Here is a 27167-nt window from a genome sequence, read left to right as displayed (position 1 = left end):
CACTGAGAATCCTGCATGCCCTCAAAGCACAGTAGCCTCTGCTCGCCTCTGGCGCAACTAGAGAAACCCGCGCAGCAACAAAAACCAACCACAGCCAATAATAATAATAAATAATTTTTAAAAAATCCACCTGCCAATGCAAGAGACAGGTGTTCGATTCCTGATCTGGGAAGATTCCACGTACCGCCGTGCAACGAAGCCCGGGAGCCGCAACTACTGAAGCCCGCGCGCCCCAAAGCCTGTGCTTCCCAACAAGAGAAGCTACCGCCATCAGCCCAGTACCCCTTCGTGCACTGCAACGAAGAGTAGCCCCCGCTACCCGCAATTAGAAAGAGCCAGCGCAACAACCAAGACCCAGTGTGGTCAAAAATACATAAAAATTTAAAATTCCCTCCATTAAACACAAACACACCTCCCTCCAGCGGGTGACTGGGTCATGAGGCGGACTAGAGAAAAACAGGAAAATTTCAGGCACACAGTTAAGAGTGTAACACCTCCCCTTCCCCACAGCTTCGCTGACGGACTTATTTAAAGCTGCCCTTAGGCTTCAACTAGTCTCTCTTCATCCCAAGCTTACTCTTCCTTTCACGCCTCACTCCGCTGGAAATAGGGGGAAAGAGCTCTGTCAGATACTTTTCAACGTCTCCGGTCGCTCCTGCACTTCTCACTGTTGCAAGGTACGTCAGAAAAAAGCTGCCAACCATTCTCACAGGCTACCTGTGAGACCGCAACCAGAGGAGCTCTCCCTCAGGATTTGCCTTATTCACCATTTAATTAGCCGCCAGGACGTTCAACTGTGTGGAAATACAAAATGCAGCCTTACTTAAACGGACTGTGAGAGACTTCGCGCTGTGGCCTTGCCGCGGTCCCTTCGAGAGCCCTCTGGCGCCACAAGCCGTCTGGGTGTCGTGAGCCGGGAGGTTCCGCGCCGTGTCATCCTGGCCGCTAACGTTCGCTGCGCGGCCTGTCGCACCTTCGCACCTTCTCGCACAGTCGCGCTCGGTGGCGGAGTTCAGCCCGCCCCCTCTGCGGTCTGCCACAGCGGCCAGCAGCCGGCCCCGCCCCTACCCAGCCTCGCCCTATGGCGACGCGGCGGGGGCGGGACTGAGTCCCTCTCTCTCGGGGGCCACGCCCCCGGGATCCACGCCCCCGCGGTAACCCTCATTTGCTGCCGCGCCGGTGTCTCTCCAGGGTTGCCCGATTGGAAGGGTCCTCGAAGGGACGCCGGGGCCTCGGTCCCCCTAAGAGCAGACACGGTGCCTCCACCTCGCCCCGTCATGTCCCCTCCCTGAGCGGAGTCCTGGTGTTGGCTGGTCTAAGGGAGGAGGGCTGAGGTGAGATTCTCCGCCTACCACAGCTATCGTGGCGTGGGGATGCGAAGGGAGGGAACGGAGGAGGGGCCCGGGGAAGGAAAGGGATGTGGCCCACAGACTTGAGCACCGACTTTAGGAATTCTTCACTCGCCTCCTGCCATTCTTCCCCACCCCCAGCCTCTGGGCCCTTCTCTCTGGATGGGTAGCAGGGATAGAAGGAGATTCTTCACTGACTACCCGTTGTACCTTTTTAGCTGTGAACCATGTTTGTTATTGTTTAGTCGCTAAGTCATGTCCGACTCTTTGCGACCCCATGGACTGTAACCCACCAGACTCCTCGGTCCATGGGATTCTCCAGGCAAGAATATTGGAGTGAGTTACCATTCCTTCCTCCAGGGATCTTCCCGACCCAGAAATCGAACTCGAGTCTTCTACTCCTCCTTTATTGCTGACAGATTCTTTACCGCTGAGCCACTGGGGAAGCCCGAAAATACAGGACGCCCGGTTAAATTTGAATGTCAGATAAACATTAAAATTTTTAGTATAAGTATACCCCAAATATGGGATATACTCACACCAAAAAAGAAAAAGCTTTCATTGTTTACTTAACATTCAAACATGACTGGGCACTCTGTATTTTATTTGGCATCCCTACACCCCAAATATTAGCTCGAGAGGGAAAGCCTACAATTTTCTTTTTTCAGTTTTCTGTTTTCATTTCTTAAATTGTTAGCCCAAAGTTAAATTGTTAGCCCACAGCCTCACTAGTCTATAGATGCAAATGAATTCACTTAAAAATAACAAATGTCCTTGGCCCGCCCGTCTCCCAGTGCAGGACTTTGTCCCTCTGAGATACCTCACTCTGGGGCTTCCCCCAAAGAGGTTCCTCGGCTCCTGTGGTAGTCGGGCGCCCACAGTCCCCTAGGCCACAGGAGGGCAGCGGTTACTTGCCTGCGCAGTGCGGCTGAGCCTGTGCCTCAGCGCCCCCTGCTGGTAAATTCCAGACTGCAATCTCGGGGGCTGCCCGAGGATCCTGGGCTCCACCATCCAACAGCTGAGCGAGTTCCTTCAGGGAGAGAGGAAGGCCTCTTCTTCCTCCTCTCATCGGACTAACAGCAGATGGCCTCTCCAACTCCCCTCGCTGCCCCACCTCCTCCTTCCTCGCGATGCTCAAGCCTCCTCTTGCCTCCCTCCACCTCAGATGTCCAGCCTGGCTCTGCACTGATCAAAGACTCCTCAAATGCTAGGCAGGAGCAAGGGTCACAGTCAGCTGCCTCTCCTGCTGCATCACTCACACCGCCCAGGTTCTGCCCTAGACAGCCAGATGAGCTTGTATCCATTTAAACCTCCTATCCTCACCCCAGTGGTGCCTTGGCCAGTCTGTAGCAGCTCCTTTCAAGGAAGGATGACTTATTTATTTTCTGTCTCTCCATCAGGCAGGACTCAGACCTCCTAGCACAACCGGCACAGGGCAGAGTGAACAAATTCTAGCAAAATGAAGACTTAGAGGCTGGGGCGGGGATGAAAGGACCTCCCTGGATCAGAGGCAAAGTGTGATTTTCTTTTTTTTTTTTTTAATAAAGACACTTCATTTACAGATAATACAAAATAAACCACAGGACAAACTACTGTGCAGGAGGAGGGACAGTCCCCATTTTAACCCCCCTCCCCATCCCAAAATAAGTTATATAAAAAATTTAAAAGGCCCTAGAAGGAGGGAGGGGTAGGGCTGGAAGCACCTTTACTGATTGGGGATTGGGGCCTGCAGTCCTCAGCCACTCTATTCCAGGGCAGAGTGGGCCCTGGCTTGCTCCCTTTCAAGTCCTGGGCCTGGCAAGGAGGGGACATAGCTACAAGGGCAGTTGGTGGTCATTATTGAGGCTCCCAGGCCAGGGATCCCAGCTTCTGACTCTAAAGGGTTGGAGTAAGTAGGGTGGTGAGTGGCACTGGGGGTGGGCACGGGGTTGGCATTATTGCAGTGCTCCAGTCATCTTCCTCCTGGCCCTGGACACGGGTCTGCACCAGGCTCTGGGGAGCAGCCATGTCAGGGAAGGAGTGTGGGGATCCTCAAAGCGACGATGTTGTTGAGTCCACCACCTCGCGGCCGTTGCAAACAGTGGGGACAAACTGGGAGCCAGACCCTAGGAAGAGGAAACTGGAGGTTGGGGCTAGTCTTGAGGTCCCTTCAGTCAGTGGGCATCAGTGAGGCAGGACTGCGGAAAGTAGCTCACCACCCCCTCCCACCCCGCTCCTGTTCAGCCTCATCTGGGGGGCACTCCACCCCCAGCCAAAGAATCTCAGTAACCCAGGAAGTGGCCCCCATGCTGAGAGTTGGGGCAGGGGCTTATCATAGATGGACGCTGACCTTGGCCGAGGCTGGAGCTGGCTCTGGCAGCTGCGCTGCCGAAGCGGCTGGTGGGCGTGCGGTGGCTGACCACGTTCTTTTGCGGCTGAAACAGGATGATGTGCAGCTTGGGTGCAAACAGACAGCCGAGCACCACAGAGCCACTGAGACTTACCGACACGCACATGGTGGTGGTCTGCACCTGCAGTGGGAGAGGTCAAGGATGAGTCTGTCCCAAGGCCTGGACCTGGCCCCGGGAACCCTGCCCAAGTGGTGGGGTCCCAGCAGTGGGGACCATAAGCATCCAGCCCTGGGCCTTGGTCCATTTGCCAAGTCCCAGAGAATTTTTAGGAAGGTTGGGCACAGTCCCAGCATCAGCCTCAGTGCACCGTCTTCCAGGAAGACCAAAGTTCTAGCTGTGGGGTTAGGGTGAACATGCAAGGTGCATGTATGCATGGGAGTGTGTGTGCAGACATGTGTCTGTGTGGGGGGTGCAGGCATGGAGTGCTGGCATGTAGTCGCATGTGTATCTGTATGCGGGTGTGTGTGTAGGGGATGGTGAGAGTAGGCAGTTGTGTGTGAAACTGTAGGATGCATGTGTACGGATGTGTGTAGGTGGGTAGATGTGGATGCATGCCAGGTGTGCAGGTATATGCACATGTGTGTGAATGTAGGGATACGTGTGTGTGCACTCGTGTTTGGGGTTGGTGTGTGTACCTCCCAGCTGAGTCCTTAGCCACTTATGACTGGCATGCAAGTGCAAATGATATGCAAATACAGGTTGAGTCAGAGCAGATTCCCTCCCCAGCTCATCCTCCACCGCCCAGGCAGGTGGCCCAGCAGGCGCTCGCTTGAGCAGCCAAGCCCAGCTGGCCCTGGCCCTGGCCCTGCCCACCATACCTCTGTCCTGAGGGAGGGGGCCTTTGCAGGGGCTGTTGCCTCGATTTTCCTGCTCCTTTAATTGTTAAGATTGTCAGCTCAGACCCTACTCTATACTCCCATGCTGAGTGACCTAAGGGAAGGGATTGAACCTCCCTGAGTCTCCATTTCTTCATCTGTAAAATGGAGAGAGTCATGGAATTTACTACACAGTCATGAGGACCACTGAAGACTATCCTCTTATTGTTAAGAACGCCGCTCACCTGTCACCTCCTCGGAAAAGCCTTCCCTGAGCACCCCATCTGAACCAGCCATTGTCCCTTGAAGCTGAGCAGACCCATGGAGCATTCAGTGCCAGTTGGAATTTTGCTTGGAAGTCACCAACTGGGGTACAGTTTTCACCTGCTTTGATCTTCCCAAGCTCTACATCCCAGATCACCTCCCGCTCCTTGCTTCACCTTTCCTGAATCCCCTGGTTTCATCTCTCAACCCCAGAGTCACACAGCTCCGGGGGTGCCCCGTCACACTGCCCAGCTCCGAGGGGCATCAGAGCATCACACTCTTCGGGGCTGCTGGCTCCACAGCCCCGCCCTGCCATTCTCATTCCTGCCTCCTTCTCACCTCTGCCTACCTTTCCATCATGTATACCCCCCACTGAAACTCAAGGCAGAGGGCAGTGGGGAGGGCAGTGCAGACCCTCTGTTCCAATCAGTTTCCATATTGACTGTCCTCCCCACCTCCACCCTACCTATTCCAGCCTGACTGCACTGCAGAGTTCAGTTCCAGGACTCCTTCTAGGCCCCACTCAGCCTTCCCACTTGCCCTGGAGTCCAGTCCCAATTGGGCCACCATAAGCTGTGAGCTCCTGGGTGAGCATTTAACCTGTTGGAGCCTCAGAGTTATCAGAAGACTCAATGAGGGAGGTACCAGGAATCAGAAGGTCCCCTGTCCTGCTCTGCCGCCCCCCACCCACCTCAGCCTGCCCTGGAGCAGGTCGCTCACCCGGTAGTCACTGGAGGTGACATAGAAGATGGGCAGGAAGGCCAGCCAGATAATGCAGGTGGTGTACATGGTAAAGCCGATGAACTTGGCCTCATTGAAGTTTTCGGGGCACTTGCGGGTCTTGAAGGCATAGAGCGTGCAGAGTGCAATGAGGAGCACATTGTAGGCCAGCGAGCCCAGCATGCTTGCATCGCGGTGGTTGCAGCGCAATGTCACTACCTCCCGCCGCTCAGGGGCTGTCTCCTTGCCTGTGCCCGGGGCCTCCACCACCAGCCAGGTGGCCACGATGAGCAGCTGGCCTGAGATAAGGGCCAGGCAGATGGCCACCTGCGAGGCAGGGCTGATGAAGCGCGGCCGCTGGGCTCCCTCCCGGGCCCCACCGAAGATGCGCGCAATGCGGTTGGTCTTGGTGAGCAGGGCTGAGTAGCAGACGGAGAAGGCAGTGCCCAAACCGAGGCGCCGTAAGGTGCACACTGCTGTGGATGGCTTGGCAATGAAGACGAAGGTCATGCAGTAGCAGAGGAAGACGCCGCCCAGCAGGATGTAGCAGAGCTCTCGGCCCGAGGCCTTGACCACAGGGGTGGCGTTGTGCCTCACAAAGACACCCAGGACAAACAGGGTGGCCAGGGCGCCTAGGCAGGCGATGGTGACAGGTCCCACGGCCCAGGCATCACCCCAGCGGATGTATTCCTGGGGCAGCTCGAAGCAGCCAGTGAGGCTGGCATTGGGCCAGTAGCCCAGGCCACAGTCGGCGCAGGTGAACTCATCCAGTCGGTACTCGTAGGGCTGGCAGGGAATGCAGAGCCAGCAGCAGACCTCCCCCGGCTGCACGCTCTTCACCTCATTCTGGAGGCAGGGCTCACTGCAGCGAGAGGCGGGCAGGGGACCGGCTGAGGGTGAGGCCCACGGGATGAGGCTGGTGTCCAGGGTCAGGCCTTCTGCCCAATAGCCCACCTTCTGGTAGCGATAGCGCCCACCGCCTGCCCGCAGGTAGGTGAAGATGTTGTAGCGACCAATACCGTCCCCAAAGCGGTCGAAGCGGACCTCGCTGTGGGTGTCAGCTGGGCGGAAGGGGGCTGGGGTCGGGGAGGGAAGGAAGAGAGGGTTGGATTGGTTCATCCTGATGTGACCTCAGCCCTAACATGGAACCCAAACCCCAGAGCTGAAGTCCCTTGTCCTTCTGATCCTCGCCCCAGCACTAAAGCCTGCCTAACCAGCTATTTTTCTAAATGAGAGGCCTAAATAAATAACAGACCCCAAGCCCAAGCCCCAAACAGAACCCCAGGCTTAAAGTTCAGGCATCTCCACAAACCTAATGCCCACACCAACCCAACCATGACTCCCAAAACCCAGTCTTAGACCTTCCAACCCAGACCCCAATGGTATCCCAAAACACACCACAGCCCTTTCTCCAAACTTAACATGGAGACCCCCAAAAGCTAAACTTGACCTTAGGTCTAGTCCTGGTCCTACTTAATCCCATCAGTGATATCTCCAGCCCCCCACCAGTCCTAACACTGATTGCTGTATAAGTGAATCCCAACCTCAGTGGTCACCTGGAGGATTCCTTCTAGATGTGCTTGGCAGGCAGCTCACAAGTCACTCCACTCCCCACCCCCATCCCCCTGTGATCCTCACATCGCCCAACCAGGCTGAGAAGGCAGGGACCCCATCATCCCAGGTCCCAGTGACACATGGTATTCAAGTTAGCAGATGATATGCTTAAGACCCCAAGGTGAATGGTGCTGCCTGGAGTCAAAGGCAGGTCCCCCACAGCCTCTCCTCTTTCTACCCAGTCCTCGAAGTCTTCAAAATCCAACTTGAGCCCTACTATAAATTCCACTTAGCCCAGAGGGCTAAATTTAGCCTTGTTCTAATGTCAACCCAATCAGACCCAAATGCAGCAGTAACCCCCAGCCTGACTCTCCCATAACTCTGAATGTCAATCTTATAGGAATTGCTACTCTTCTTGATCCTGATCCAGAGCTCCAAGCTCTGGCACCCTCTCTCACTGCTCCTGCAGTCATTCTTTCTGAAGCACAGAGATGACTCTGTGGCATTTATTTTTCTTGAAGCTGGAACTTCTATTAAGATAATTTTGGTTTGAAGAGACTGTGGCCACCTTGAGTGGAAAAGCAAGATTAGGAATAGAAATTTTCCTGAAAAATACAGGGTCATCCTGATGCACCTTTATTCTCACTCTCTCTGATATCCTGCTGCCTGACAATGGGCTTGAGGTCTCCCGATCTCTACTCCCTGCATGATAAGAGGCAGGAGATAGAAGGCAAGGCCCAAGCAGGAAGCAGAGACCCTTACAGTGCAGAGCCAGGCCAGATGTCTACCCTCTGGAAGGATGTCAGGAAGTGGCACCTCAGGCCTGGCTCCTGTTGGAGTCTTCCCTGCCTGGCTGGCCTTGTCCCAACTCTGACACCAGCCCCTTGGGTAAATCCCTGACTTGTGGTGGGCTGTATTTTCCTAGCCATGTGCTAGAACCTGAGGGCCTGCTCCCTCTCACCCTCCGAGAGACAGCAGCTTGGTGGACCTGGCCGGCACCATTACCATCGAACTTGACATTGAGCACGAAGTCCTTGTAGAGGCGGCGCCCGTTGACAGGCCGCATTGCATCACAGAGGTGGGTGGTGTTGGGGCAGAGGGCGCGATGCATGTTGTGCAGGGCATGGGCCATGGCATACACCGCATTGACCACAAACATGATCTTGGACTCTTGCTCAAAGGGCACGGCCCGCAAGGAGTGAGCTGCACAGTCTTGCTGTCGGAAGCTGCAGTGGAACCTCTGCTCCCAGAACTCACGGAACCAGGGGTTCCGGCTGTTGTTCCATGGGTCCAGGCTCTGGAAGTAGGAGGCAAAGTCGCTGATGGGGTAGGAAGCCAGCTCTATGGTGATGGCGCCTTCAGCAGCACCCTCGCTGCCTGCCACCACACTCTCCAGGGCCCCCCAGCCATCGCTAGCCACCCAGGTAAAGCTGGCATTGAGGCGCTGGGTGGCAGCGAGGAGCTCACGGGCGTCCTCGGAGCGGGTGAACAGGACAGCCACGCGGGCACTGGGCTTCTGCAGCAGGGCTCGCACCACGCCCTCGAAGGCTGCGCGGCTCATGGCGCGGCCCACCTTCTCCGAGGTGGCCACGCAGATGTTGCGGGCGCGGGCCTCTAGTTCAAAGGCTTCGATGCCTGTCTCACCATAGTCACCCTCGGATGCCACGGTGGATACATAGGTCCAGTTGAAGAAGCGGAGAATCTCAGCCATGGCTTTGGCTTGGAAGAAGTCGGGAGGCACTGTGCGGGCAAAGTAGTCATAGCGGGACTTATCACTCAGCTTGGCACTGGTAGAGGCATAGCTGATCTGAGGGATCTGAAATAGCCGCAGGAGGTTGGCCACCTGCAGTGGGGCGGGCATGGATGGGGGTGGTCGAGAGGGCAGAGATAGAGACCAAGTCAAATGCTGGAGACAGCTGTGCCCCTCAACCCAGCTATCAGACTTTGGGATCAAGTGCCCATGTGGTCATCTATGATGTCTCCCTCTCTCCAAAGACCTACATCGTCTTGATGTGTCTTCTCCCTGGGGACAGCAAGTTTTCTGTCCCTTCCTAAGGGCTCAGAAAGACCTAGGGCCAGGGCACCAGGGTCCTGAGCCACACTCAAACCCCCCCCCGTCTCCCTTCAGATGAACAGCTGTAGCAAAAAGAGAGAGCTAAGGAAAAACCTAAGTCCTGGGTGGAGATAGGTTGGCCGTTGGCTGCACAGGGACGAGGCACTGCATGACCTCTGGGATGCTCAGGGGTCTTAAGCTCTCTACCCCAGAGTCAACGCTGCTGGGATGATGGAAAGAGAAGGAGAAGGCTCCCTGAAGAAGGAAGACTAAGATTTGAGGGCTCCATAGCCCTGAGAGCCCAAGAGTGGATCTCTATTGGATGCCTGAGCCTGAAATTAACAAGGCTTCCTGCCTACCTGGCAGCCAGTCTCTCAGCCTCAGATCCCTGGGATATGCCCCTAAGAGTGGGGTCCAGCCAAGAACCTGGTGGCATGGTGGGTGAGAGCAGGGGGTGGCCCAGGTTCCAAAAGAGGGAGTCAGGTCCTCTATTTGCTTCTGGGACATAGATGTTTACTCGGACAATCTCAGTTCCTTCCCTGTACTGTCTGACTCTGCGTCCCTGGGCAAGTTAGCAAACCTCCCTGAACCTCAGTTTCTCATTCCTGCCTTCCAAGGTTGCTGAGCAGGTCAAGAATAATGATGTACATGAGGCCACAGTGCCTGGAAGATGATAGGGATTTCAGCACGAGAGAGGGGCAGGAATGTGGATGAACCATTCCAGACAGGTGCAGCCGCAGGATAAAGGACTGAGCCTTGTTTTGACCCAGACAAGGAAAAAGCAGATGGACGCTGAGCTGTGGGCCCTGCTGTGGGAGGCAGGCAGCTTGGGGTGAGGCAGAGGTAACTGAGCTGGAGGTAAATACAAGGGGCCCTTAAAAGAATTGTGCAGAGGGTGTGCTGGGAAAGAACCCCAGAGGCCCCTGAAGACATCAACAATGGGAGGCTGCCTCCCCATCCCTGTCCCCAGCCCAGGCTACAGATGGAGGTGCTGGTGCAGCCACACCTGTCCAAGCTACCACTGGCCCCATCCAGTAGCAGGCCTAGCAGAACCGGTAATTCATTCCCTGCAATAGGGGTGTGAGCAGGCCTCCCTCCCCACCCCAGGCCAGAAGCTGCCTCCATAGTTCAGACTCCTGCTTCCTCTGTCCTAAATAAGCATTCTGGGTCAGGGGGCTCAGCCTGGTTTCTGATGGCAATGCCCTCTGCTGGCCTCCTCGAGGCAGCTGAGGCCCCCAGACGAGGCCCTCCTTGCAACTCCCAACACCAATCTCAGCTCTGGCCTCAGCTTCCAGCAGCCTAGGCTGGCACCAGACAGGTAAGGGTACAGGCAAGAGGTGGAACCCAGTAAAGGACAAGGAGGATCCCCCTGGGCCCCAGCAGCCAGGTGTGCCAAAGGCCATCAGTTGTGCCCTCTGCCGACCCCCTGTGGGAAGAACAGGAGGGAGGGCCTTGGTCCCTCTCCCCCGTCCCCCACCTGGTCATCCTGCACTTGCTGAAAGATTCTGGGGTACCCTCCTCCTCACCTCCACAAACATCCTGCTTCTCTTCCTTTTGGGGCACCCCCTCCCCTGTTTCTCTTCTCTGGGTTGCTCTTGGCTTCTGTCTCCCCCTTTCCAATACACGGAGAGATGATCTGACAGTCACTGAGGTCCTAGGCTGACAGCCAGGTTCATGTCTCCACTTTGTGAGCAACCGGACTTGTGGCCTGCCTCTCTCCAAGCCTCAGTTTCCTCATCTATAAAGTGGCTTAATAACAGCAGCAGCTAATATTGATTACACCCTTATGATCTGCCAGCCCCCTTGATTCACGCTTTGCATGTGTTACCTCATTAAGTTACCACCACACCCCTAAGAGTGGTAAGCATCATGAGTCCCATTTTATAAGGATGAAAGTGAGGTACAGAAGAGAAATAATGCCCAGAGTCACACAGTGAGTGGGAAAACCAGGATTCAAAACTAGAGTTCTGACACAAAAGGCCTGGCTATTAAGCTTCTTAGGGCTGTTTAACATCAGATGTGTGTGTGTGTGTCTTGGGAGTGGGATGTTTTCCTTGCATAATCTCTAAAACTTGAGCCCCATTTTCCCACCGGGGCACTCTCTTAGACTTCTGTAAAAAGCTACTCAAAGAAAGCCTCTAGTCCTTTTCCAGTGCATAGTAACCCAGAGTCCCCACTCAGCTGGAATTCCAGGTACCCGCCCTCTCTGGCTTCCCTGCCCAGCCTCCATTTCCACAGCCCCCGTGTACCTGGATGGAGACGTCGCTGTAGGAGCCGCCGATGACACCGGTGATGGCAGTGGGAGCATCGCCATGAGTGGCATAAGAGCCGTCAGGGCAAACGTGGCGTGAGCCGTCGGCGCCCCGGCTGAGTGACGCCCGCACAAAGTCAAGTGCCTGCTCCAGAGCATGTGTGTCCTTGGAGCAACTGTCGAGTATGTGCGCACCCAGGCGCACTCCTGGGAGCAGGCTCGGGTCACGGTTGATACGATCCAGCGCAAAAAGCATGGCCTCCAGACGCTGGATGCCGCGATGTTCATTGACAGGACCACACTCCTCTGCTGGGCCACCCTTCTGATGTACCGGAAACAGCCCACCCAGAACCAGGTCCCCCTCCAGGGTCAGCACCTTCTTGGCTGGGCCTTCAGCCACGGCGCCCCACAGCAGCAGCAGAGCCAGGAACCCAAGCAGTGATCCCATGGCCCCAGAGGGGATGGATGGGTCCGGCAGACCTGGGCCTCCAGGGGAGGAGGGCAGAAGCAGCAAAAGCAAAGAGAGGTGGAAATAGACCAGGAAAGGACAGACAGGAAGAGGATGAGGAGGGACCCAGCTCCTGCAGAGAGAGAGAGACAGACAGATAAACAGGTAGGGAGAAGTGGAACCTGAGAGTGGCTAGCCCTTCTGACTCTGCTTCCCCCAAACTTCTTTCCCAGGGACTGAGGAGCCAGGGAGAGGCGGTACCCTTACTAGGATGAGAAGCTCCTGGGACACCCCTTGGCCTGTCCCTCAGCCCTGTCTGGATCTGGGGTTGGAGATGGGCTCTGTGCTCATCCCAAATTTAGCATAGGTGGAGGAACTACACAGGGTAGAAACATTAGACCCAGAAGAATATCCAACACCCTGCACAAACCTCCCGGGGCCCCAAAGTCAACATCTTTGCAGCAGAAGGTCACAGTTACAAACTTGAGGGTCCAGTCCCCATCCTTGGGTTTCCAGAGAGGAGCCATTGAGGACTGAGAACCCACCAGGGAAGAGGGAAGGAAGAAGCTCTAAATGGTAGTCTCGAACTCCAGGGAAACTCAAATGAGTACCCAAGGTTCCCAGTCTCTCCTCCTGACTGAGGAAGTAAATAGAGACTCTAGGTCTTGAAAGTTAGACAGCGAGGTAGAGAGGCTGGCCCCAGGGAGGGACACTGAAGTGGCCACAGGTCCTAAGGTCAACAGGGAAAGTAGATGTGAGTGTGTGTGTATGTCAGGGGTGGCGGGCAGCCCATCTGGTCAAAATCTCAGAACAGGGTTCAGGGTGAGACTTTTGGACACCTTGCTGCTAAGTCACTTCAGTCGTGTCCGACTCTGTGCGACCCCATAGGCGTCAGCCCACCCGGCTCCTCCGTCTCTGGGATTCTCCAGGCAAGAACACTGGAGTGGGTTGCTACTGTCATTTGAGACTTTTTGCCTTCCTTTTCTCTGCAATTCACAACCAAGCAGAGAAAGTCACTACCTCCAATCTCCCCATCCTTGGCCTCAGGGCCCTGCTCAACCTGGCCCTCAGAGACTCCTGCTTCCCTCTTCCACTCTGCACCCCATCATTTGTGCCCCAGCTGCCCGCCTGGACACCCATGCCACACGGGCTCTCACAATTGCACGGGCTCAGGAAGGCTAGGCGAGGGAAACTGAGCCTGAAGCAGGGCAGAACTAGTTCAAGGACCCCATGTCCTGGCCACAGAGACAGGGGCTCTTCACTTGGCCCCCTCAGCACCCCAGGGTTAATTTCCTGCTGGGGCCAGGGCAGGGGAACTGCGGTCCTGTGCATCCCCAGAAAGAAACAGCTCAAGCAAACAGGGAAGAGAGGTAAGCATGAAGACCAACACAGACCGGGGCACAGACCCAGTGGGAGCTGAGTCCAAACGAGTCAACCACAATCCTCCCACAGGGGTGGCTGGGACCAACGCTCCATCAGGGACAGACCCTTGAAGGGGAGGGAGAACCTCGGAAGCAGGGCAGCCTGAGAGCCTGGGCCACAAAATTTGGGGAGATGGAGCCTGAGAGGCTGAGACAGACAGAGGCACAGACAGAAAGACTGACCAAAGGACGGAGGGATAGGAGGAACGAGGGAGCGAGATGCAGGGCGTGCGATCTTTGGGGAAGAAAGGCGGGACGCCTGGGGCTGCCTTCCCGCTTCCCGAGCTTCTGACTAGCGCTGTCTGGATGCCCTGGCCAGTCCCTGCCCCGGGGCGCCCCGGAACTCGAGGGCCCGAGGGACCCCAGGACTCGGGGTCAGGATCGATACGGTCGGTGGCGGCCGCAGCAGCACCCGGCTTACCCTACCTTGCGCGCCCCGCTCTGGCGTGGAGAAAAACCGAGCGGAGCGAGCCTGGGGCACGGGGTTCCAGCTCCCGCTGACTCGCTCGCTCGCTGGCTCGGCAGCTCTGCGCTCTGCCCGCCCGCTCGGCCGGCCGCTTTCAATCGCGGCCCGCCCCGCCCCCGGCCCCAGCCCGCCCCCAACCCCGCCTCCGTCCCTCCCCACTCCCGATCTCCCGCGCCCAACGCGGCCTCCGCCTCCCTCCAGACGCCTGCAACACTCCCCTGCTCTTCTGGAGCACCGGCCCGACGCTGTCCGCCGCGTGGTGCTGAATCCTCGGGCTCTCCTGCCCTCTGCTAGAGCAGGTGCCTCGGGTCCCCTCCGCCCCAAGTCAGACTGAGTCCCAGAAGGCCAGCGAGCGTGAGGCACGCGGCTGGGAAGGTCACTGGGCCCAGTGGGGTGCGCACAGTGGTGTGGGTTTCCATCTGTGGGAGCGGGAAGGCTGGCTCTAGGGTTGTGGGGTGCCCCTGGGGGATAGGTAATGGGGCACGTGGGAGCCAGGGGAAGGGCTTAGTCTGCTGCCTCCCTGTCCTCACGTCCGTTCTCCCTACCCACTCCCATACTGGGTTCCGGTCCACATGCCAGGGCTGGGGGGGGGGGGGGGCATGTCTTCAGCCCTGACCAAGAGCTGGGGCCTGAGTCACTAGAAGGAAGAGATGGAGCGAGAAGGGGTCGGGGGAGGGGGGAAAGGGTCAGAGGAAGCTGGAACCTTCTCTTCCTTCCTGCAGATGACCTTTAAAGCTACTATACCCCCCACACCCTCCCAACCCTGACCTCCCCTGACCCCTCCACGAATCTCAACTCTCATGTGTAAAGGGCATTAATGGCAAAGAGATACCAGGCTTGGGTTGGGGGTGGGGTTGCAGGCCCAGGGACTTAGGGTCAACACTGAGGGGCAGGCTGGAGCCAGCAGGGGGATCTGGGAGGGGAGGGAGCTGGGGAAGAGGCTCCTGAAACTGGTGGCTGTGTAGGAGGGGGCAGGAGCTGGAGCCCACACAGAGGGAGGACAGCTCTGAGATGTTCTTGAGTCTTGTTCCCTCCTGCAGCAGAGTGAGAAAGGATGCCCCTGAGTAGGGGCTGGGGGGTAATCAGCATCGCCAGACTATACTGAAGGATTTGGGAAGGGGTAGGTGCTGCACCGAGATGTAGCCCCAGAGCCACTCTGCACACACACTAACTACTACCATGTGCAAGCAGCATGGGGTCTCTCTACACGTGTTCCCCAGGCGCTGCCCTTTCCTCCACAGGTGTCGGGAGAGGCAAGGCCAGATCGGATGCAGGCCTGTGAGCACACACCACACCCAGGTGCCTCTGGTACACACAGCTACAAGTGGGCTCGGGGGATTCTCACCGAGAAAGGACGGGCTTTTTCCCTGGACACAGAAGCCCAATGCCCCACTGCTCTGGAAAGCACACAGCTGTGCAACAGACCAACACATCAAACCCAAACAAACACAAACTCCATCGCTAATGGGAGGCAAGGTGGCAGCAGGATAAGGGTGCAGAGCTGTCAGACAAGGCCTCGGAGATAGACACGCTGTCTTCACTTCCCGCTGCTCTCACCCTCTCCGGCTGTCTCAGCGCAGCTGCTCCCTGGGGTCGGTCAGCGATGGAGTCCCTGGAGCAGAGGGGTTGACAGCAGCGGGTTGCAGAGGTGAGAGGACGGCACAGCAACCCCAGCCCACCCACCAAGGCAGCCACACCAAAGACATCGGGCCTTAAACATAGCACAAGCCCGGGTGGCCCAGTGTGTAGCCTGCAGCCAGTGAGCCGCACGGCCCTGCTGCAGCACATGGACATGCAGTTACACACCCAGCTATGCACATGCGTGCACACACCCAGCCTTACATGAAGAGTTGTACATGTGCACATGGCTGCACACACAGCGTTACACGCAAACACACAACTGTACACACAGACACAGCTCACATGTGGATGCACAGCTGTACACAGGGACATGTCCACACATAGGGCTAGTCATGGACACAGCTGCAGAGACCTACTACAGCTTTATACATGGACAGAGAAACACAGCTTTCCACTTGGACACACCCCCATACACATACACACATAGCTGTATACAGACAAGCCGCCAGAGTGATGGTTGCAGACAGCCAGGTTCTCTCCCCTGTAATACAACTACAGTCGGACGCTGAGCACAGCCGCATGTGCAGTCACACCGCCATCCACACAAAGACAGCCGCGCCCAGGACCACCGTCACCTGACCCATCCGTGGTTACACATAAAACACCAAAAGCATGTGTGTGTGCCTGCACACAGGCAGTGGCAGGCACAACAGGGATGTCCTCACCGGCTGGGCAGATACCAGGGTCAGCACCTGAGCTACGGACACAGAGGCGCCCCTCTGTGGCAGGCAAAGGCGGGTGGCGAGCTCCCCACCCTTGAGCCCCAGAGGGCACCCGAGGTTCAGCTTTCACACCCCTTGTCCCGCCTGGCCTGCTCTCCTGAAGCCTGGGGGAGCCCCTGGGGCTGCTGCAATGGAGGAGCAGCTGTCAAGGAGAGCTACCCAGAGCAGGGCTAAAGGGCCTCCAATTCCCCTACCCCAGCCCAGCCCAGGTACCAGGGTACCTTCCTCTTCTCAGGCCGGGGGTGCTCTGCCCACTCCGGGCCTATCTGCACAGGACTCCCTAAGGGGGAACAGACAAACCTACAGCACAAATCCAGGTGAAACCAAGAAAATCATTTGTTTTTATTCTGGGTCCTGGAAGCTCAACGTGAATCTGAAAAAGATGTAACAGGGGTGGCAGCCCCAGGGGCTGGGTGCAGATAACAGTCCTGGGTCCTCTGGCTCTGGGGGCCGAGAGGACAGTGAGGAGAAGGCTTGGCCGGAGGACCGGGGCAGAAGAAGTCAGGGCTGCACAAGAGCCCTGGCCCCGGCCGGAGACCAGGAGGTGGAGGAAGAGGAGGACTGCAGAGACGCTCAGTTCCTTGGCAGCGGTGCCATAGGGAGGTGCAGGCCGCGGTTACTCCTCGCCCTTCTCTGGGGTACTGGGCTCCCGGGGCCACTTGGGAGCCCCCAGGGGCTCAGTCTCAGGGCTGAGCCTTGGCTCCCCCAGGGCTCCCTCGCCCTCCAGGTCAAGCTCCTCGAAAGATGAGCCGCTGGCACCCGACTCGCTGTAGCTGTGCTCGCTGCGGGTGTCGCCATCGTCCCAGCCGCGGCTGCTCACCCCGGGGGACAGTGTGGCCGCTGAAGTTTCCCGGCTGCCAGGACCCAGCTCCAGGCTTACAGAACTCGTGTCGCTCATCGTGTCAGCACCTGGAGCGGGAAGAGGGGGGCTCAGGTTAGCTGGGACCCCCCCCTCCAGGGAGAGGACTGAGGCTCTCCGACCAGCAACAGCTACTCAGCCTGCACAGGATGCTCATGAATAATAAAGCTGCCCCAGGCTCCGGAGGCTCGTTCCTGCTGCCCTCTGCCCTCTGCCCTGCCTGGTGGTCCACTGACAGGGCAGAGTGAGGGAACAGGGGCCGGGTGGGGTAGTGGGGGAGGGGGAGGAGGTCAGCCTGCTGTACACTCCTCTCCCTGCCCTGAATTAGCCTCAGTTCCTTGAACTCCCACAAAGCCTGCTGCCCCCTGGGCCCCCAACAACCCATTAAAGACCCTTCAGCCCTGACCTGAGGAGCTGAGGGTAGAACAAAGACTCCAGTAGAGTCCCCTCCTCCACTTCCCATTTCAGGCTTAGAGAGGGGTTTGTCCAAGGCCAGAACGCTGCCCAGAAGGCCTGAGCACAGGGGAAGGGACGAGGAGGCCTGCTCTCCTGTGCCCCTCCCCACACGCAGGGCTCCCCGAGTGGCAGCCATGTCCCTGCTTCTGGCCCACACTGAGCCCCAAAACTTGAGGAGAATGCCAGGGCAGGAGTGGGATGGAGAAGTCCTGAGAAATTCTCAACAACCAATTGTAGGGGAGGACGGTGTGGGGATGAAGCATTTTAAGGATTTTCTTCCTCTATGCCTGGGTCACCCCAGAGGAGCCCTTACCCATCCCCAACTCCTAGTGGCTCCTGAGCCCCAAAGCAGCAGGAGGGGACCATGGGAGCACTCTGCTACCTGCTGGGGAGCCCCGAGATCCACCCTAGCCTGCTCCGCCCATCCCCAATATATTCTCCAGGCTAGGTTCATCTGCCCTCTTCTGGAGCAGCCTCTCAATTCATCTCCTCAGATCAGAGGCACCAACAATGGCTGGGGGCGGCAAGGAGAGGCAGAGAGCTCAGGCCCCCTGTGTGTAGGAATCCAGACCGACAGAAGGTGGACATGCCTCCCTTCCAGTGGGAAAGGGAGGGGGCAGCAGTCAAACATCACAGAAGGTGAGGGGTGGGCCAGCTTCCCCAGATCCTGTCTCCATGGTGATGGAGCCCCAAGCCCGGTGCAGCTGCGGACTGCTTGGCATTTGGACTTGGCCTGGAACTTTCACTGAGCCTCAGCTGGGGATCAGGGTGGGTATGTGTAGGGGGTCTGCTTCCTAACCCTCCTCGGCCCCCAGATGACCCTGGGCCCTACTGCAGGGGTGAGGTGAGCCCTGCAACGGCCAGGTTGCTAGCCCAGGGCCCTCGTCCTGCTGGGGCCTCAGTCCTGGTTCCTAGGGTGGAGGCATTCAAGAGTGAGCCCGGACAGCTCCCTGAGTTGTGGGTGGTTGTCTCTGGCCCTGGGGCAGGATGGCAGTCCCTCTATCTCTCCTTAAATGATGACTGGTGCCCCAGAGGCTGCAGGCCTGAGCAGAGCAAAAGAGGGGGATGATTTCTCCCTGGCCCAATTAAGTTCAACCTGCCCACATAGCCAACGGCTCTCTAGGGACCCAGGTGTGGGGACCTGCCTGCTTGCCAGCTGCCTGCCTCCTCCCTCTCCCAGCCCCTCCGCTAGGGGTGATCAGAGGAGGAGCCCAGGGCTGCCCCTTCAGGCCAGCCTGCCAGGGGAGAACAGCCCCCAGGCACGTGTGGACACCCTAACTAAGGAGTGCAAGGCAGGGAAGGGGCAGCCCTCCAGCTCCTCAGGGTCTGTGCAGGAGCAAGTCTGAGTCCTGGGCCTGTGTCTCCGGGCAGGACAGGTCAGACCAGGCAGGGCAGCACCCAAGCCCCCCAGGCTGCTGAGGCAGAGAATGAAGCTGCCACCACACCTCAGCCCCTCTCTCCTCCACTGCCCACAGCCAGTGCAAGGAGATCAAATATTCATCGCCTCCCTGGAGCTAAATAATACATCAATGTAATAACAGGCAGAAGGCAGTTAATCACCCCTTTCACCTCTGAGCCCGAGCGGGGGCCACAGCAGGGAGGCGGAAAGGGACAGGCCAAGTCTTGGGCAGCCAGGCGCCCACCGCACACCGCAGAGCAAGTGGCATGCCCCTGGAAGGCGGACACCCAGAGTCCGCCCCAGGTGCAGGGCAGACCCTGTCAGAGGCGGGCAGACCCTCTGTTCCCCAACTCCAGGGAATGGGCAGGCAGGCTGGTAGGGAGGACAGGCCGAGAAGCCGGGGGCGTGGGAGCGAGGCTGCAGCCAGCTGGAGCGAGTGCCAAGAAGTCCTTTAACACCCCTGGCAGGCAGTGTTTGGAAGGGGAGCTGGGTGGGTGGGCCAAGGAGGCGGGTGCAGGCAGCAGAGGGAGGTTGAAGGAAGGTCAGGGTGCTCCCCTTCCTGCCCTGGGGACTGCCAGGGTCTGCTGACCTTGTGCCACGTCCTGGGCCCACAGTAGGGGCGCTGAAGAGTGTCTGCCAGGCGCTACCAGGCGGGTGGGAGCAGTGCCCCACGGAGGTAATTAAGTGGCAGATGAAGTTAACTGTGTTGGACATGGCCCCTAGGGAGTGAAGACTGCCTCCCGATACCCGCCCCCCGCTCCCGCCAACACATGTCTCTCAGGGTGACCTTGGCTGTTGAAGACTGGATGGACAGAGGGAGCCTCCTAAAGCAGGAGGTGAAGAAGGCAGTCACACTCCTCCTGGTCTTATGCCACTCCCACAGGTCATGGACTGCCAGATTCCCACAAGGCTCCTCCAGCATGGCCGAGGCTGAGACCCTCTAGACCACTTGGGATGTTACCAGCAGGTCCCCTGGCCTCCTGGGGACAGCCCAGGGGTAGGCTGAGAGCACGTAAGCAACTTGGTAGCCTGGACCTGGGGTAGGAAGGCTGGCTCTGATGGAAGGGGCAGGGTACTTACCTCCTGTCTCCCCTCTGCATGCTCTCTGGCTCCTCTTTGAAAGGGAGAGAGCAGCTGGCTCTGGTCGAGGCCCAGACCAGAGGGACACCGTGTTCCCCTCCTTACCTTCCAGATCCAGTGTCAATCTCACTTCTAATGAGCCCGACCCAAGCAATGCCCTTCCTGAGTAGCCTCAGCAATTACCCCCACCCCGCCATGAGCATCCAGCTGTCTGTGACCTGAGCTTCCAAGGGTAGCTCTGCTGCATCTGAAGGTGAAGGGAATCCTGGGCAGGATCTCCATCTGCACTGCCAGGGTAATGTGTGTGAAGCCACGCCTACATGGATCTCTGTGTCTAGGGACAGGCAACCCTGCGCGTGGGGAGGTGGGTCCCTTCTTCCACCTCTGTCAAGCCTAGGTCTGGACACCGACAGTGCCACACGGCCTGGGCGGAGGCCCCTTCACCAGGCCCACACGGCCGGGAGGGGGGCTCCAGGTGAGACCCCGCCCTCACCCCCGACCCTGTACCTGTGCCATCCACCGGGGCGTCGCTGGCCTCTGCAGGCCCCCGGCTCTTCCGCTCTGTCTCCTTCACCTCAGGCACATAGAAGTCTCCCTGCCGTGCCAGGGGGCACATGAAATAGATCTGGTCTTGCTGGTAGATCTCCAGCCGCGGGTGGGCACACAACTTCCGCTCCTTGTTGGAGAGCACAAAAGGCAGAATGAGCCTTCCAGGGCCTCTGACCCATGCGTCCCCAAGTGGCCCCAGAAACTCTTCACTGTTTACTCCCTCCCAGGGGGCTGGCTCCTCCCGCCCCAATCTCCCCCAAGTTCCAAATCTCTGCTGAGGGAGGCACCCACACAGCATCCTGTGGACAGGGGGCCACACCCCAGGGGGCAGTACTCTAACGACCTGGGAGTCCTAGACAGGTGCTGGAAGGACCCAGGAGCCTGGCACTGCTAATCCTGGTACCAAAGGCTGTTCCAGAAAGCACTGTCTCACAGAGCCTTGAAGCTGAGCACCCCAGACTTCCCTAGGACGGGGCCCCAAAATCTGTGGCCCCAGGCACCTAAGCCAAGGTCTTACCTGTCAGACTTGCCATCCCTGGACCTGACCTCCTCTCTGCCCTGGTTAAGGCTGTCTTACCCGCCAATGTTAGAGGAGGCCAGGGACTGACTCTCAGGTCTCTAGTCCTTGCCCTTGCAGGCATGTTACTGACAAAGCCTGGATAGGGGTTCCAGGCCAGCTAAACCCCTCTCCTACTCCCATCTCCCTGCATCTTTAGGTCTATCCCAACCTCTGAGACTATCAGACATGGCTGGTTCCCACCCCTTCTCAGACCTGGGTCCAGAATTTCAGTGGAGGTGGCAGACCCTAGGCTGGAGGGACAGACAGGACAAGCGGATCTAATACTGGACACTCCACGACACCACATTGGGCTGAAATACTAGCTTATAGGCCCTAAGTGGAGACAGGCAGTCCACTCCCTTCTGTCTGGACACGGAACCCAGGGCTCCGCAGCCCCCCGCGCATGTGGAAGTGGCGTGGACACATGAGAGAGATGCCCTGACACAGGCAGACAAACCAGAACAGGGGTCAGTGCACCCTGCTCCTCAGCCGCCCCCCTCCCTGCAACAGAGCTCAATTACCCACTGAGATGACGCCAGGCCCCTGCCCTGTCACTGCTCACCCGCCAACCTTCACAACACGGCTATTTATAGCACCCGCCCGGCTCTCACCATGAGCTCTGAAATGAGCCTTCCACTTAGCGGTAATGAGAGACTTACTGCCTGGTGGGGAGAAGCCTCTCCAGGACTCCACTTGTCAGCCTGCCTGGCCAAGCTGAGGCTTGAGGAACCCCCTTCAATTGAAGCAAGTGGAAACAGGTAAAAATGAGCCCCCGGGAGAGAGAAGGAAGGTAGATTTATCCAGCCAGGGCCCTCAGCAGCTGGCTGGAGGCCATGTGGGGGTGGATGTCCTAGCCCAGGGTCTAGCTGGAGCTCAGCCTGTGACTCCACGGAAGACCCGGACAAGGCCTTTCATCCCAAGTCTCTGTGCGCTCCAACAGAGTAGGCTACCCTGGCCCTGATGCGTCCGAGAGCAGTGAAAGTAAGTCATTATTTTTAACAGTTTGGGTCTGATCTTTTTGCTAACCTGAGTGTTCTTTGGGTCATCTCACAAGTCCATGGCCCCAGCTCTTCCCATCTCCAAACACACGAGTGGCTATCTCTGCTTTTCTACCCACCCACACAGCCGCCCCAGCCCTGGTCTTCAGGAGGAGGGTGAAAAAGAACACAGCATCAGGAATAAGGAGCTACCAGGCTCTGGGGCCCCTCTAATGCCAGTACTTGGGGGCGAGCATGTGCCAAACCTGAACCCCTCAGTGTACTGGGTCACATCACCAAGGCCAGGGTCAGGGAGGCTCCCTGGAGAAGGTCCAGGTCATGCCTTGGGAGCTAAAGGAAAAAAAGGGCCCCCCAAACCCAGTCAGGGCATGGCCTTCACCAACATGCCATGCTCTGGGCATTCAAAGGGTCCAAAAGGAAGCTGCCAAGTGGCCATCAGAGCAGCAGACTACCTGGAGGCCCAAGTCTCAAGGGCTGGAGACAGCTGGCTTTGGGGGATGCTTGCAGGAACTGAGGCTGTGGGCACCCAGAAATTCTAGGGACAGCCCTCACAAACACTCAAGCCACCTGCAGAGCTTTCCTTCTGGAAGTGACAGGGATGATGAGAGGGATCAGTGCCCCTTCCGCCCTCTCCTTGAGACTAGGCATCAGGGGGGGTAGCACCAAGCAGCCACCCTTGCCACCTGCTCTGCCAGCCCCCTCATTGGCAGGCGGGAGGCAGCTCTGTGGCTGTTCTGCGCATCTGCCTCCTCCGGAGAGCCCGGCTCTGAAGTCGCCTGGCTGTGGACAGCCCTGTTGCCATGGAAACTGCATCCTCCATCCTTGCCGTCGCCTTCATCTCAAAGCCATCCGGGAGAACAGAGGAACAGGGGAGACAGAGGAGGGAGAGAAAACTGGCCTGGGGCTAGCCGGCCCTTCCTTCCCTGCCCAGTGTTCCCTCCTCACAGCATCCCACACAGAGTGCCAGCTGCCCAAGCCTGTCCCCAGGCCCCTGGAGGGGCAGCCTCATACCACACCCAGCCCATTCCTACTCCTGCCACCTGGGGGTGGGGGGACCCTGGCCCTCCCTGCTGGAGAGAGGCATGGAGCTAATTAAAATCTCACTGACAGCTCAGCCTTAAATCATTTTAACACATGCCGGATCCTGTCAAAATTCAGGATCAGAGCAGAGAAGGGGCAGGAAGAAGGCAAAGGCACAAACTTCCAGCCCAGGCCCAGAAGCAGGTGGAGGGCTTCTAACTGCCCAGTGGCCTCTCCCTGAGACCCCTTTCCAAGCTCTGCCCACTGACCAACAATGAGTCCGGGATGGAGGGTGCGGGCAGGACAGGCCATATGCCCTGTCCCTAAGTGATCAGGCAGAGAGAACAAGCCCTTTCCCGCCCAGACAGGGACAGTTTCTGAGGGACGAGAGGAGAGCCAGGGGCCAGCTCTCAGGTCCTTGCTGCACCAGCAGCATGGTGATGACCTGGTGAACACTGGAAAATCATCAGAGGAAGGCAAGGCCAGCTGCCTCTCCGTCAGCCGGCCCCACCAGGGAGCCCTTGGAGAGCTGACTGCCAAGGACACGAGGCCAATGCCACCCTGGGTTGGTGCTGCTAGAGGGAGGGGCTTGGATGGGCCTGGAGTCTTCCCAGCCCTGGGCACACCCCCTCCCACAGCCCAGATAGTCAGAGGCTTGAGAAAGCCTCGCCAGGACAGGGGAACCTGCTCTGGCCCCTGAAGCCACTGGTTATGTGATGAGGCCACTACCCAGGGCAACTCGCTCCCACACAGACTCAAGGGGATCATAAAGCCTTGCTCCCAGGTGGGAGAGACTGAGGTGTCTACAATTCTCCTCACCTAACAGGAAGAAGTCAACTATTCATGCCAAGGTGCCACCAGGAATGGCTAGAGACTGGATTTAGCATTCCAGTCCCTCAGACACATCTCCGAGGCCTCCCTCCCACCCGGGCCTTCCACAAACAACCGGAGGGGGACTTGGGACAGCACCCATAACGCAGAGATTTCCAGGAGACCTCGGGCATCAGCACTCCCCACTCCTTGCCTGCACCAACATCACACCCCCAGGGAATGCCGGTTGACAAGGGAAGGAGCAGCGTGCAAAGGTTACTGTGGGGCCACTGTCTCAGCCACCTTGGGAACACTCCACAGACTCCCTCCTCACCTCAGGCTGAGCCCACAACCTGGGTGGGTGCAGCTCAGGGATCCTGCAAAAGAACGAGACCCGCATGCCAGGCCAAGGCTTCCCCCCAGGACCCACACCACCTCCCTGAAGGCTCTTACTGAGGGGAGGGGAGGAGGGAGGAAAGAGAGGACTGGGATCACCCTCATTTGTGTTCCCATCTCAGACCATCAACCTGTGCCCTGGCCTGGGCTAGGGGTGGGGAGGGATGCAGAAAAGGTCAGGCCAGGAGCTGGGGAGACAGGATGGGTCCCAAACCTGGATGCCAGAGCCTGGGTCTGCTCAGAGCTAAGCAGCCTCAGATCCCCTAAAGGACAGAGCCACGGGTCATACATCCGCTAGAGGAGCCCTAGGCCCAGAAAGGAGGGAGGGCTGCTCTGTCCACCTCCACCCCATCACAGCCCTCCACCTCCCGTCTCACGGGGGTGAGGGGCCCCGGGTCTTCCTGTTCACTCTGAGCGGCCCAGTCCGACCTGTCTGTCCATGCCGGTCTGGACAGCTGGGCAGCCACACAGCCAGCAAACAGCTGTTGTATCCCACCCGAGGTGGTGGCATCTCTTCACTGGGTGAAGTCAGGCGTGCTCATTTTTAATTACACAGACACTGACGTGCACCCGCCTGCACACAGCAGTCCCTGCAAGTGGGGGCTCAGACCCTGGAGGCCCCTTAGGCAGCCGGTCTGTGCAAAGTGATGGGGGAGGCGCAGCAGGGGCTGCGGCTGGAATGTGGCACATTGTTATTATTCTGCCCGGGAACTTCTGTCAACTTCCCTCTCCCTGGATCCTTCTCATCCCCAGTGGGCCTTCCAACCACCTCTGGCCCAGAACCTAAACCTGTCTAGGGCAGGAGGTGACAGCAGGAGACACTTTGGGGACCCTGCAGTGCTGACAGGGGAGCCATCAGAAGGGCTGGTGAGTCCCCTCCCTCCTTGGAGCAGGAGGGCTCAAAGCTCTGCAAATGACAGGCAAAGGAGAAAAGGAATGAAATGGGGCTGCCGGGAGGAACAGGTCAGAGCAGGCACCAAGTGGCAGAAAGAGCTCCAAGTGGGAGCCCAGAGCCTTGGTCTGGCTACTGACAAATGGGTGGGTTCTCCCTCGGTCTCAGTCTTTATTGTTTAGTTTTTGTGACCCCATGGACTGAAGGCCACCAGGCTCCTCTGTCCATGGGATTTTCCAGGCAAGAATACTGGAGTGGGTTGCCATTTCCTTCTCCAGGGGATCTTCCCGACCCAAGGATCAAACCCTTGTCTCCTGAATTGCAGGTGGATTCTTTATTGCTGAGCCACCAAAGATGCCTGGGTCTCAATCTGCCCAACTGTAAAATAAGAGAGACTAGAATAGATGATCTCAAAATAAGTGAGGAACTGGAAAAGATGAGTAAAAACCCTATTACTTAAAGATAGGACAATTGTGTACCTGAAAAACTGAAGAAGAATCAATGGAGAAACTACTACAAATATTAAGTTCACAAAATTAACAAAAGCACAGCTCGTTTGTCTATGCACTCGCCAGCTAGTTAGAAGATAAAACAGAGGCAAGAGATGAAGGTCCTCTTGGGGTCGGGTCTCACCGAGGGCTGAAAGGGCCGCCCCACCCCCAATGACAGGGGAAGGCATAGGAGCCCAGGCCTGGAGGGGTGGGAGTCTGGGGAAGACTGCAGACAGGGGAAGGTGTGAGGGAGAGCGGGGCGCTGTGCCTGGCACCCCAGCCTGCTGTGCCTGCTGCCGCCGCTGCCTGAAAACTTTTCATTTTCACCTCAGAGCCGGCAGCTTGCCATGCAATTTACACCTCTGCTCATATCCCTGCACACCCAGGCCCTGGCTTCCTGGGCAGCCCAGGAGGGGGGCCTCAGCAGCAGTGGAGACTAGGGTGGCTGGGGCATGGAGAAGCCGGGGAGGGTGGTTCCCTCTAGGCAGGCATGGGGGCACAGGGGGGCACAGGCCCTTAGACACCTAATACCTGGGTCGACTGGGAAGGCCTTGACCCCCAGCCATGCTCAGCCTTTCCCCAGGGTCCACATGGCCAATACTGAATCCCAGCTCAGCCCTGCTCTGGCCTTCTGGGCCCTTGTGGAACAGGAGCAGACGGCTGAGGAGTTGTGGGGGTGAGGACCCCCACGGGCAGCTTGGGGGTTCAGACCTGGGGTCCTACCACTCTCCTTTCCAAATCTAGAAAGGGAGCCACAGCCTCCTAGATGACACTGTTGCCGTGGCAGGCTCCACAGCCAACCCCTCTCCGAGATCCCGCCGCTGTTTGCAGCATCTGTGCAGTCAAGGACTTTGAGCCCGTTCGGCTTATGAGCCAATGAAAATGTTGCTGATTGATTATCTACCAGCGGGAAGGCTGCTTGGTGCAGATGGAGCCATGAAGTCAGGCACCTGGGAGCCAAGAGCAATCAGCAAGTGCCAGAGGGAAGGACAGGTGGGCCACTGGGGACAGAGAAGTGGGGAAGAAAGGGAGAAGTTAGGGGAGGAGGAGAAGGCCCTGAATTTCTCATCTCCGACTGGTACCTCCATTCACCACTCAGGGAAGACCTTCTTTCTGGAGCCTTAGGTTTCCTGTCTGCATATCCAAACAGGCAGTCTCCCCTAGTCTGAGGGCTCCACTAAAAGGCAGAACTGTACTGCTGTGGAGGGACCTCCCTCCTTGGAATCTCTCCTCCTTCCTTGTTCCTGGAATCCCAAGTTCTCTGGAGAAGAGTAGAAGAATTCTTCCCTGGGAAAAGCCCATCTGCCTGGGGAAGACTGCTCTCCTGGGATTGGTGACGGCCCAAGCCTACAGCACCATCCAGACAAGCCTCAGCCCCCAGGGTCCTGCAGGGCTGCCAAGCTACCATATCCAAGCTGGTATTTCGAGAGCAGTGGCTCCCACGCCCGCCCCAGCAAAGGCTGGCATTGTGCTTTCATTCCTGGGGTAGGGCAGTGGGGAGGGGTGAAGCCAGAGAGGCTGAGGAACAGGGCCCGGGCAGAGGGGAGAGCCTCAGCCTCCTGCG

General features: G+C 57.9%; 2 protein-coding genes across 7 annotated transcripts in view; both read right to left on the bottom strand.

The window, feature by feature from the left end:
- Window positions 1-2849: 2849 nt before the first annotated feature.
- On the bottom strand, window positions 2850-13800 carry GRM2 (glutamate metabotropic receptor 2). The gene is made up of 6 exons (XM_043443442.1): window positions 13692-13800; window positions 11395-11977; window positions 8098-8935; window positions 5539-6614; window positions 3679-3859; window positions 2850-3454 (listed from the first exon to the last, which is right to left on the bottom strand). Exons 2-6 carry the CDS (start codon window positions 11842-11844, stop codon window positions 3381-3383), a joined length of 2619 nt encoding a protein of 872 aa, XP_043299377.1. The 5' UTR covers window positions 11845-11977; window positions 13692-13800; the 3' UTR covers window positions 2850-3380.
- A 2612-nt stretch (window positions 13801-16412) lies between these two features.
- The window catches only part of TEX264 (testis expressed 264, ER-phagy receptor), a 30250-nt gene continuing 19495 nt past the window's right edge, over window positions 16413-27167 (bottom strand). For all 6 annotated transcript variants that reach the window (XM_043441910.1, XM_043441913.1, XM_043441911.1 and 3 more), the window contains 2 exons: window positions 20396-20564; window positions 16413-17003 (listed from right to left, as the gene is read on the bottom strand). In XM_043441910.1, coding sequence (XP_043297845.1) covers window positions 16711-17003; window positions 20396-20564 — 462 coding nt within the window. In that variant the 3' untranslated portion in view covers window positions 16413-16710. The remainder of the gene's footprint in view (window positions 17004-20395; window positions 20565-27167) is intronic.

The sequence above is a fragment of the Cervus canadensis genome, chromosome 22, assembly GCF_019320065.1.
Source record: "Cervus canadensis isolate Bull #8, Minnesota chromosome 22, ASM1932006v1, whole genome shotgun sequence".
In the NCBI taxonomy this organism is placed as follows: Eukaryota; Metazoa; Chordata; class Mammalia; order Artiodactyla; family Cervidae; genus Cervus; species Cervus canadensis.
This window is presented reverse-complemented; position numbering and strand designations above follow the sequence as displayed.